The 11807-nt window shown below is 54.8% G+C and overlaps 1 protein-coding gene across 1 annotated transcript; it reads left to right on the forward strand.

The window, feature by feature from the left end:
• Positions 1–32: 32 nt before the first annotated feature.
• Positions 33–11439, forward strand: KIF7 (kinesin family member 7). Its single transcript, XM_066559035.1, has 18 exons — positions 33–333; positions 1699–1899; positions 2534–2945; positions 3526–4057; positions 4364–4498; positions 4655–4879; positions 5285–5487; positions 5783–5889; positions 6194–6349; positions 6653–6855; positions 6942–7139; positions 7341–7466; positions 7927–8103; positions 8380–8595; positions 8799–9005; positions 9463–9661; positions 9753–9902; positions 10099–11439. The coding sequence occupies exons 1-18, from the start codon at positions 33–35 to the stop codon at positions 10494–10496; spliced, it is 4146 nt and encodes a 1381-aa protein (XP_066415132.1). The 3' UTR covers positions 10497–11439.
• Positions 11440–11807: the final 368 nt, after the last annotated feature.

The following is an 11807-nucleotide window of genomic DNA, read 5'->3' on the forward strand; positions in this document are numbered from 1 at the left end:
GCTGACGCCATCGCGGCGCGCCGGGCGCGGCCATGGCGGCGGAGGCGGCGGTGGTGCGGGTGGCGGTGCGGGTGCGGCCGCTGCTGCCCCGGGAGGCGCTGCGGGGACACCGGCCCTGCCTGCGGAGCGATGCCGCCACCGGCGAGGTGGAGCTGGGCCGCCGCCGGTTCCGCTTCGCCGCCGTGCTGCCCGAGGCGGCGGGGCAGGCGGCCGTGTACCGGGCCTGCGTCCAGCCGCTGCTGCGCGCCTTCTTCCGCGGCTTCAACGCCACCGTCTTCGCCTACGGACAGACCGGCTCCGGCAAGACCTACACCATCGGGGAGGCCAGCGTCGGTGAGTCTCGCCGGGACCGGCGGCTCCGTGCCTGCCAGCATCCCTGCTCCGACAGCATCCCTGATCCGACAGCATCCCTGATCCGACAGCATCCCTGCTCCACCAGCATCCCTGCTCCAACAGCATCCCTGCTCCGACAGCATCCCTGATCCGACAGCATCCCTGATCCGACAGCATCCCTGCTCCACCAGCATCCCTGCTCCAACAGCATCCCTGCTCCACCAGCATCCCTGTCCCGCCAGCATCCTTGCTCCACCAGCATCCTAGCTCCACCAGCATCCTTACTCCACCAGCATCCTTGTCCCACCACCATCCCTGCTTCTCCAGCATCCCTGCTCCTCCAGCATCCCTGTCCTGCCAGCATCCTTGCTTTACCCAAACCCAACTGCATCATCGTCTCCATCACTTCCAGTTTCACTCCCAAACAGCCCTTCCACCCTGCCAGCCCCTCCAGCTCAAGCCAGCCTCCCCCCACCATCCCACCCTCAGCAGCCTTTCCTTTCCCCCTACCTATGTTGCTGTAGCCACCCCCCAGAGGTGTGTCTCCACACCCTTGAGATCACAGTGTCTAGGTTTCTCCTCTTTCACTGCAGCACAAGTGGCAGGACCTGGTCCTCCACCAGCTCTGGAGGTGGTGATGATAGGTCCTGAAATAAACCTGAAGGACAGAGAGGTTTGCAAGTGTTAATCCTGTTTGTTTCTTTATGTGGAGGAAATTAAGAAAAAGACAACTTTTTCATTCTGGTTTAATGGCATTGTGATTTCTTACAGAGGATGTGCTGTAAACATTTCAGTCATCTTTAGTTAATTGCATCATTTGTAAACACTAAATTGTTTCATACTTTTAACGTACATCTGTTTTCAGTCTTCCAGTTCAGGCTATCATTGCACCAAATTTAAGAATTGCCATTTTACATGGCTGTTGGAGATAAAAAGAAAAACATTTAAAATTCAGTAGAGTGCTGTGGCCAGATACAAGCAAGCTACAAGCACAAAAAAAAAAAGAAAAAGAAAAGCTTCTCGCAGTTGGGAAAAGTTGTGGAGTCATGCTGGCTTCAAAGGACAGCACGCTGCAGCTGCAGGCATGGTGTCTGATACTCACTGAAATGCTGAGGTGCTTTTTCCTTCTTGAGGAAGGGCTGGAACCACGCAGCTTTGCTGGAATCCAGCAGAGCAGTGGGGTAGGATTTGCCCAGAGGTCTCGTGGCATGTTTAACCCAGGCTGCGAGGGCTGAGCTGTGGGACAGTTGTGAGGCTGCTCCTTTCCAGCTGACGTGTGTTGCAGGCAGGCTTCTGACCTCAGCTCTGTCCCCAGCCAGCATAGGCTCCCTGGATGCTCCATGGGTGTGTGTCTCTCTTTGCTAGCTTCCATCAATGAGGATGAGCAGGGCATCATCCCACGAGCCATGGCTGAGACCTTCAGGCTCATCGATGAGAATGACCTGATCGACTACACGGTCCGAGTGTCCTACCTGGAAGTGTACAAGGAGGAGTTCCGGGACTTGCTGCAGGTGGATACAGCCAGCAAAGACATCCAGATCCGGGAGGATGACAAGGGGAACATTGGTATGTGTGCCTGTGCACAGGCTCTTTTTCTCCTCATGTTGGAGGCCAGAGCTGGGTTATCTGTCCATGAAGGCAGAGCCAGGTCTTCCCCCTCCATCCCCTTGTCTCCTGCAGCAGTTTGCTGTGCTTAATCTGGAAAGCTGGTCTGGGCAAAGCCCAGTACAGGCAGGGTGACAGCACCAGGCTGTGCAGAGGAGCTGCGTCCTCGGGCAGCCTATCCCTCCCAGCTGTGGGATTCACATTCTCTGAATCTGAGAGGAGCAGTGAGAGGAGCAGAGAAAAGAATGATCAAAACAATTCTTATCTCATTGGCTGCTCCTGTGTTGTGCCAAAGTAGAATGCAGTGTGGAGATTGTTTACCCAGAGTGATGGTGTTTTGTTTCCTTGGCCTATCAGGGCCAAGCATGTGTCCTGACTGTCGGTCAGGAGACAGTCACAAGACTTTGTTCAGTTGAGTTGAGTGCTTGTGCAGTTTCAGTTTAGATGTAGTGTAATATAGTGTAATAGAATAATACAGTATAATAAAGTAATTAATTAGCCTTCTGATGTCAGTGGAGTCAGATGCATCATTCTTCCCTTCGACGGGGGTCGCCTGCTTTTACAATACCCACCCACAGCTGCCTTTGCTTTGCAGTGCTCTGCGGGGTGAAGGAGTCAGAAGTGGAAGGGCTGGACGAGGTGCTGAGCCTGCTGGAGATGGGGAACACAGCCAAGCACACGGGAGCCACGCACATCAACAGGCAGTCGAGCCGCTCGCACACCATCTTCACGGTGACCATGGAGCAGCGGCGCGGCGCCGGCCGCCTGCCCCTGCACCGCCAGCCCCCCGCCGTGCCCGCCGCCGGACAGGTGCTGGTCTCCAAGTTCCACTTCGTGGACCTGGCGGGCTCAGAGCGGATTGTGAAGACGGGAAACACAGGGGAGAGGCTGAAGGAGAGTATCCAGATCAACTGTGGCCTCCTGGCCTTGGGCAACGTCATCAGTGCCTTGGGAGATCCTCGGAGAAAGACCACCCACATCCCATACAGGGACTCCAAAATCACCAGGTACCACTGGGAGCAGGACCCCCCACGTCTCATGGGCTCAGCTTACAGGTCTGACCTCTCTGCAGGTCATCATGTAGGGAATCTCGAGGAGCAATGAGGCCAGGATAGGAATGCAGGCCTAGGTCGTTGCAGTGTTACAGACAGTGAGGCTTGCATGAGTTATGCTGCTAAAGCTGAGATGAGGTGTTGCTGTGGGTTATCCTGCTCTTCTTGCCAGTTAGGGAATAAAAAATACTCCCAGTAGGCTTGTTTAATGGTCCACAGTTAGTTCTTAGCTTGAGCACGTGGCCTTTGCAATCTCCAGCAGGACCCCTGGCAGCACATACGTAGCAGTGATCACAGAGTCCGGGAGCTCCCAGCTTCAGGAGTTATTTGGATGGAGACTTGCCATGGTGCAAACTGTTAATCCTCTGCTTAATGATTCCATTCACCTCACTGATGCCAAACCAGCTACAGAGCAAGGACATTATTTTCCTTGGGCTCAACCTCTGAAAAGGGTTGAAAACCTTCTGTTTCCTGTGTTGAAAACCTTCTGTTTCCTTTGTATTTCTGCCATTTTAATCCCTGTGCTCTTCCTTAGGATCCTGAAAGACTCCCTGGGGGGGAACGCCCAGACCGTGATGATAGCCTGCGTCAGCCCCTCATCCTCTGACTTCGACGAGAGCCTCAACACGCTGAACTACGCCAGCCGGGCTCAGAACATCCAGAACAAGGCGGTGGTGAACTGCCGCAGGGAGACGGAGCACATCGAGGAGCTGCACCTGCAGATCAAGAGCCTGCAGAAGGCGCTGGAGCAGCGGCAGCGCTCGGAGACGCGCACCATCCACCGCTCGGGCAGCGCCAAGCGCGGCGCGCCCGACGCCACGGCCCGGCTGCAGGCCGAGTGCGCCCATTACCGCACCTGCACCGACGCCGCGCACCGCCTGCTCTCCGAGCTCCAGGAGGACAGCAACCTCAGCCTGGAGCAGATCCTGCGCGTCAAGGAGTGGCTGTGCGCCGTGGAGAGCCAGAGGAGCGAGCTGACCTCGGCCGGCCTGGACAGCGGCATTGAGAGCACCTCCATGGAGGACCAGGGACAGGAGGCACAAGGGTCAAAAGTGGCAAAAGGCCAGGTGATAGTGGGGTGTTACAGCTCTCTGAGGTGGGGTTCATCTCGTGGCCACAGCAGCCCCAGCATAGCATGATGGAAGGGTCAGGAGAGGGAGGGGAGGAGAAGTAACCTGTCCAAGAGGCTCTAGGGAGGCAGAAGGACATGGTCCTCACAGCAGGCAGGGAAAAACTAGGACTAGGACTCTCAGCTGCAGCTGAGAGATTTATTACATAGGAAGAATCTGGGTCTGCAGAGCTGTTGAGTCCTTGCAGAGATAGGAAGAGAAGGACAAATGCTGAGGCTGCCTCTCTTTTATTTTGGAGAGCAGGTGAGCACTGAGAAATGTGAGTCCATCAAAGATGAGCAGGTGGCCAAGCTACAGAGGCAAGTGGAACGCCTGGAGGAGGAGAACCGTGATTTCCTGGCTGCCCTGGAGGATGCTATGGAACAGTATAAGCTGCAGGTATTTCTGGGCTCTGCTCTCTTTGTCGGGACCTGTCCCACTCCTCTCCTTCCTGCCCAGGGGTGCTCAGCCCAACTTTCAGGTTCTTCTGCAGTGGGTCTCAGATCAACATGTATGTAACGACATTTTTCTCATTGTTTCCTCATTGTTTCCTAGAGTGACAAACTGCAGGAGCAGCAGGATAAGATCTCAGAGCTGCACGTGCGCTTGGAGATGGCAATGCCAAACCTGTGTGTGCCAGGACTGCTGGAAAATCTTCACCTGGTCACTGCCAGCCAGAGACCTCACACAGCCCCACTGGATGCTGCCCCATCCCCTGGCTTTGGTGGGGTTCCCTCAGGGCTGCTTCCTGAGCAGAGTGGAAGAGCTCTCTGCAAGAAGGTGAGGGCATAAGGCTGTGCCACTGAAGAACTGCTGCCTCTTCACTTGGCTGCTCTCCACTGTAGGAGAGCTTCTGCCCTGCTGTTCAATGTGATCCTTTATCAGAGGTGTAGTTCAGAGGACTGTGCTCAGTGTTCAAATCCAGAGTTTTACAACTCTGGCAAAAACAGCCCAGTTTCAAAACTGAGGCTTTTGCTTTCATGTTGTGGGTGAGTCCCAGAATTGTTCAGTGTTTGAGCAGAAGAAGCACAGGCAGCTGGGTCTGGCAATACACCGGTTCTCCTGAAAATACACTCAGTCCATTTTGTTGCTTTTATGTCTAGCAGTGATGTTCAGCTGGGAGCTGCTTTTTCCAACACTGGCTCTCACACAGCTTGTTTCCTCTCTTTCCAATTCTGTGCCCAGAAGCTCAGCAGCAGCTCCTCCTTGCAGAAAGAGGAACTGGCAGGCTGGCACCCAAACCATGCACAGCACCCAACTGGTGATCCTGAGGTCAGAGAGGTGGTGCTGAGGAGGGAGCTCAGCCAGGACTCAGAGAAGCCATCAGAACTGTCCTCAGGAGAGGAGATGGAGGAATGGGAACAGAAACGGTCCCTGTCCCAGTGCCGGTGAGTTGGGGCTGTCCCAGCCAGCTGTCCCTGTGCCATGTCCCTGTCCCTGGCTGTGACCTGGCTGCCCCACCTCTGCAGCTCAGCTCTCGAGTCTGATGTAGGGCAAATGCTGCCCATGGGGTCAGTGATGCTGCTGATACACCTTACTGCTCCCTGGGGAGCTCATTACCATCATTCCTGACCACACCTGTTGTTTCCAGCTCCTTCTGAAGCCTGTGGATCGTGAGGGTCCTTACTGGGAACAGCTTTAGGAGTACCCAGACCAAACTGATTAATTTGCTTCTCCTTCTAGAAATGGGATCCAAAATTGGAGCAAGAAAGAGATATTCAAGTTGAGTGAGGAGCCAAGTGGAGGCAATGCCCACTCAATTCTGGAGGAGCAGCTGGAGCTGTCAAAAGGCAAGTAGCAACCGTAGGTTGTTGGACAATCTTCCATGGGCTGGTGGTGCTTCACTGGGAGATCTTGGTGTCCCACCTGGATGTGCCCAGAGGACAAAAATGGAGCAAGAATGGAAGCCAGCTGCTTTTGTTAGGGAGAAACTTGAACTCTTAGGGTCTGGCAAGGGTGTATGTTATGGTAGAACCTTCAGGTGACTCTGGGCAATGCTGTGCCAGACTCTGCCTACAGATCCAAGATCAGATTGTCCTTCTGTCACCCATCTGCTAAGACAGGACTTTCCTGACCTGGGAATCTGTGTTCCAGAGGTCTGTGGGAAGCGGGAGTCACTGCTTGGCTGCCGGGAGCGCCTGCCAGGGAAGGGCTCTGAGTGGAGGCTGGTGCAAGCACAGCAGAAGATCCGAGAGCTGGCGATCAACATCCGCATGAAGGAGGAGCTGATCACGGAGCTCATTAAGACAGGTACAGAGCTACTGGCAGGAATATGCACCCATTTCCCATGAAACCTCCTCCTAGTTGTGGTGCTTAGTCTCTCCTTCCATCCTCATCTTCTCTGCCTGTGTTGCTTGTGCTCAGTCTCTTCTCCTAAAAGCAGCAGGGCCTTGTTTCTCCATCCCTCCAGCTGACAGAAACCCAACCCACTGGTTTGTTCCTTCCCTGCAGTGGCTGAGGGAAAGGGAACATTCAGTCTCTGTGGCCAAAAATACTTGGGGAGAGGGAGGAAGGGTCAGGATCCTGGCTGTGAGAGAGGGGGCTGTGTTGCAGGCAAGGATGCCCAGGCTCTGAACAAGCAGTACAGCCAGAAGATCAGTGAGCTGGAGCAGGAAGCAGAGCAGGTGCGGGCAGAGCTGAGCGACAGCCAGAAGCAGCTCCAGGAGCTGGAGGCCAAAGAGCTGTGGGACCCTGGGGAGAAGCGCAAGCTGCAGGAGTACCGCACACGCCTGGCGGCCGTGCGGAGCAAGGCACAGGTGAGGGGGAAAGGCTGAGCAGGGCAGAGCTGGGGGCATCTCTGCAGAGAGAGGAGATGCCAAGGGTGAGTTTCACCCCGTGGCAGGTTCTGTGCAAGAAGAAACAGGCGACAGAGAGGCTGGTGTCGCTGTCGGCGCAGAGCGAGAAGCGCGTGCAGGAGCTGGAGAGGAACATCCAGCTGATGCGGCGGCAGCAGGGGCAGCTGCAGCGGCGGCTGCGCGAGGAGAGCGAGCAGAAACGGCGGCTGGAGACAGAGGTGAACAAGGGACAGCACCGAGTCAAGGTAGGAGAGGGCAGGAGCAGCTGTGCTGCTGTGGGGTTTGTGAGGGTGATGCTGGCTGGGCTCTGATGTGGTCCGTGGTTGTCTTGGAGAGCATGGAGACAGCTCTATCCAAAGAGCTAGAGGAGAACATAATCTCTTCCTCAGCCCCTGGGCAAACACATCCCACTCCTTCCATGCTCAGGGCTGCTCTTTCACACGCAGGAACTGGAACTGAAGCATGAGCAGCACCAAAAAATCCTGCGCATCAAAACAGAGGAAATTGCAGCTTTCCAGAGGAAGCGGCGGAGCGGCAGCAACGGTTCTGTGATCAGCCTGGAGCAGCAGCAGGTACAGACAGCAAGCCTGCCTCTGCTTCCCTGTTCAGTGGGGATGCTTGGCAGACTGCAAGCTGAGGGAGACATCTGAAAACAGAGACCTGAGCCCATCCTGCCCTTGAGAAGGACAATCCATGTCATTTGCTTCTAGTAGCAGAGGGCTTAAGATCTTTTCTTACCCCAGAAACAGGATCTGATCTAAATCCCAGCATTGGTAAAGAAGTTTTTTCTGTTTGCAGAAGGGTGGTGAGAGATGTGCCCTCTTAAGAACTCCCTGACAGCTGGGAATTTAGTTTAGCTCTGCCTCTTGGAGGAGCTGGAAGGATAAAACCAGAAAAATCTGGGCTGTGGGGGTTAGCAGAGATGGAATAAGGACCCTTGTTCAGATCTCAACCCCCCTCCTCTTTAGTCCAGCAGTCCTGGGCACTGCTGCTGCTGTCTGCACACACACCTTTTGCTTCTCCCTCCATCAGAAAATTGAAGAACAGAAGAAGTGGCTGGACATGGAGATGGATAAAGTTCTCGAGCAGCGCCAGGCCCTGGATGAGCTGGAAGATGAACTGAGGAAGCGGGAAGCTATTGTGGCCAAAAAGGAAGCCCTGCTGCAGGAGAAGAATGGCCTGGAGAGCAAAAGGCTGCGCTCCAGCCAGGTAAGACAAGAGTGTGACACCTCAACCCTTTGCTTGATTTCCAGCAGAGGTGGAGGCTGGAAGACCTGGGTGCCATCCTGGGTCTGGCTGCAGGCCAGGATGAGCGGGTGTTGGGAAGTGGGTAGGAAGTCTTGTCTCTCTGAAAGAGTCTGAGCTTGTTGGTTTGGTAGCCCTTGGTCTGCTGGGGGGGTCACTTGACCTAGAGAGGGGAGTAGAACAGGGCTGAGGGCCTGACTTGCCTTGGGAGCAGATCCCCTTGAGCATGCTCTGCTGCAGGCCCTGACAGATGACATAGTGCGCGTGTCCAGCCGCCTGGAGCACCTGGAGAAGGAGCTGAGCGAGAAGAACGGGCAGCTGCGCCACGGCAGCGCCCAGGACCAGCAGCAGATCCGCCAGGAGATCAACAGCCTGCGCCAGGAGAAGGACCAGCTGCTCAAACAGAGGCTGGAGCTGGACAACAAGCTGCGTCAGGGCACGCTGCTGTCCCCAGAGGTACCTCTGCTGGGGCTGGGGAGCAGGAGCCTGTAGGAGAGAAGTAAAGATTGAGCATGAGGTTGTTGGCAGATGCTCCCCCACATCCCAAACTGTGCATGTCCCAGCTCTCACCAGCACTGTTGACATGACAAGCAAGGCTAGGGCAGGGTGAGACAGAGCAAACCCTTTGCTCCCTGGTAACTACAGCTCTGCCCTGGCAGGAAGAACGGATCTTGTTCCAGCTGGATGAGGCAATTGAGGCTCTGGATGCAGCCATTGAGTACAAGAATGAGTCCATCACGTGCAGGCAGCGAGTCCTGCGGGCCTCGGCCAGCTTGCTGTCGCAGTGTGAGATGAACCTCATGGCCAAGCTCAGCTACCTCTCCTCCTCTGAGACACGAGCTCTGCTCTGCAAGTACTTTGACAAGGTGGGACACAACTGCCCTCTGTGCTGGTGGCAGTTGTATTTCACTTACTGGCTGTTAGTGATTGCATTATTAGCCACCCAGAACACATAATAAACATAACACAGCTTGAATGTACTTGTTAACAGAAATGATGACCTGACCACACTGCTGTTTTCCTCAGTTTCAAGCTTTCTCTTTGCATCATATTCCTGTAAAGTAAGGCCACAGAGCCACAGCACCGTGACCCTAGCTGGAAGAGGGGCTAAGTAGTTATAGGATGCATGGATCCCTGCAGTGGCTCTGCCACATCAGTGCAGCCACACCTTGCTCTTCCCTCCACAAGGCAGCTCTGACATCCCAGCACTACTAACCTTTGTAGGCTGTACCACAAAACTAACATGACTGGGGCTCGGTGGAGCTGGAAATCTTCCCAGGCATGAAGGAGCTGAAGAGTTCCTTGCTCTTGGGCCCTGGCCAGGTGGTGACACTGCGAGAGGACCAGCACAGGCAGCACATTGCCTTCTCAGAGCTGGAGATGCAGCTGGAGGAGCAGCAGCAGCTGGTGTTCTGGCTGGAGGCGGCCGTGGAGCGGCAGCGGCTGGAGATGGACCGCCAGCTCACCCTGCAGCAGAAGGAGCACGAGCAGAACATGCAGTTACTGCTGCAGCAGAGCCGTGGTAACCCCCAGCTCTCCAGATGGGCAGCAGTGCTACTGCTTTTGTCTTTCTCAGAGCTCCCAGGCTGAAATAGCCTTGTTTTTGTTTGTAGAGCACATGGATGAGGGGCTGGCCAGCAGCAAGCTGCAGTACGAGGCGAGGATTCAAGTGCTGGAAAAGGAGCTGAGCCGTTACATGTGGGCAAACCAGGAGCTGAACCAGAGACTGAGTAACATGAACCTCCATCCTGGACAGACCAAAGGTGAGAGGAGACCCAGGCACGGGCTTTGCTGTTCCTGCCAAGTTAAAAGGGAGGCTCAATTCCCACAACTGGCACTGACAGCTTGGAGCAGTCCAGAGCAGTGCATGTGCAGGTCCTTCAGCAACTGCTGTACAGGCACTAATTTTGATGATGAAAGTCCTGATACTCTGCTCACTGTACCCTCAATTTTTCCCAGCAGGGATGGAGAGAAGCATTTATGGGGCTGGGGACAGAGCTGCCCCTGAGCTTGGCCCCTGTGAGGAATTCAGCCTCAGGGAGCAGCCCGTGCCTCCAGCTGCCGCTGAAGAGAGCCCTCGGGCCAGGGATGAGAGCAGGGACCTGGTGCACGCCCCTTTGCCCTCGACATGGAGGCGTTCCTCGCTGCCCAGCGACAGCCCCGGCGACCCCCGGCAGAGGGACACGGAGCACTCCCTGCTGAGAGCAGGGCAGCCCCACGAGCTGCTGCCCCCACGGAGCCTGGCTGCTGCTGCTGCTGCTCCCAAAGCCCGCCGGGAGCTGCGCAGAGCCAGCCTCAACGTCAGCCCAGTGCCTCATCACCCAGCCATGATAGACGTGAGGAAAAACCCGCTCTAGAGCCAGGCTTAATGTCAGCCCAGTGCCTCATCACCCAGCCATGACAGATGTGAGGAAAAACCCACTCTAGAGCCAGGCTTAATGTCAGCCCAGTGAGGAAAAACCCGCTCTAGAGCCAGCCTCAACATCAGCCCAGTGCCTCATCACCCAGCCATGATAGACGTGAGGAAAAACCCGCTCTAGAGCCAGGCTTAATGTCAGCCCAGTGCCTCATCACCCAGCCATGATAGACGTGAGGAAAAACCCGCTCTAGAGCCAGCCTCAACGTCAGCCCAGTGAGGAAAAACCCACTCTAGAGCCAGCCTCAATGTCAGCCCAGTGCCTCATCACCCAGCCATGACAGATGTGAGGAAAAACCCGCTCTAGAGCCAGGCTTAATGTCAGCCCAGTGAGGAAAAACCCGCTCTAGAGCCAGCCTCAACGTCAGCCCAGTGCCTCATTACCCAGCCATGATAAATGTGAGGAAAAACCCGCTCTAGAGCCAGGCTTAAGGCTCACCTGACTCGGGGCAGGGAGCAGTGGGTATTGCTGAGCTGAGCTTGAGAGCCCTCCTGCCCCACAAGGCAGCCTGGCTGCAACCCTGTTACATTTCAGAGGTCTGAGGAAGAGAAAGATGTGATTTTTGCCATGAGTGTGTAAGGTGTGGAAGCACCAGCCTACATTCTCCATTCTGCTGCCAGCTGAGGCAGCACTGACAGGAAGCTCTGCTCCCTCAGCAGTTTGAACACTGTGAAGCAGGAGACACTTTGCTTCCAGGCCTCTTAACACTAAAAACTTGTTTACAATGTGGAATTCTCAGCTGAAGAGCTTGCTCAGCCCTGGCAGCCTCGGAGGGAGATGCTCTGCAGTCCTGCAGAATTTGTACATAGATTTTTGTAGTAACTTTGGGTTTTTTACATTTCTACTATAACTTTTCTAATAAAGCAGACTGAGTTTTATGAAATGGTGACTTGTCAGAAGGACCATTTACTCTGGGTATGTAGGACAGGAGTTGTTTAAATCTTACTGCATGGGAAGTCAGCTGCTGTCACACTTTTGCCCTAATGTTTAAATATCTGTTTTAAGTAGTCCTAGCCACATCTAGAAGGCCTCCTACATTAAATTGGCACAAGAAGAACATCTCCAGGCAGCAGAATTGTCTGAAATGTCCATGATAAAAGGAACTCTGGTTCTGCTCTTCTCTTTTCTCTAAGCTGCTTTAAGTAGGGTTTTCATATTCTTGAGAGAGATTCCAGTCTGGATTTAAGAAAGACTAAATGCAATCCTGCAGCTTAACACTGACAGCTCAGGAAGGGGGACTAAGTTTAACTC

This window comes from Molothrus aeneus, chromosome 13 (assembly GCF_037042795.1).
Source record: "Molothrus aeneus isolate 106 chromosome 13, BPBGC_Maene_1.0, whole genome shotgun sequence".
In the NCBI taxonomy this organism is placed as follows: Eukaryota; Metazoa; Chordata; class Aves; order Passeriformes; family Icteridae; genus Molothrus; species Molothrus aeneus.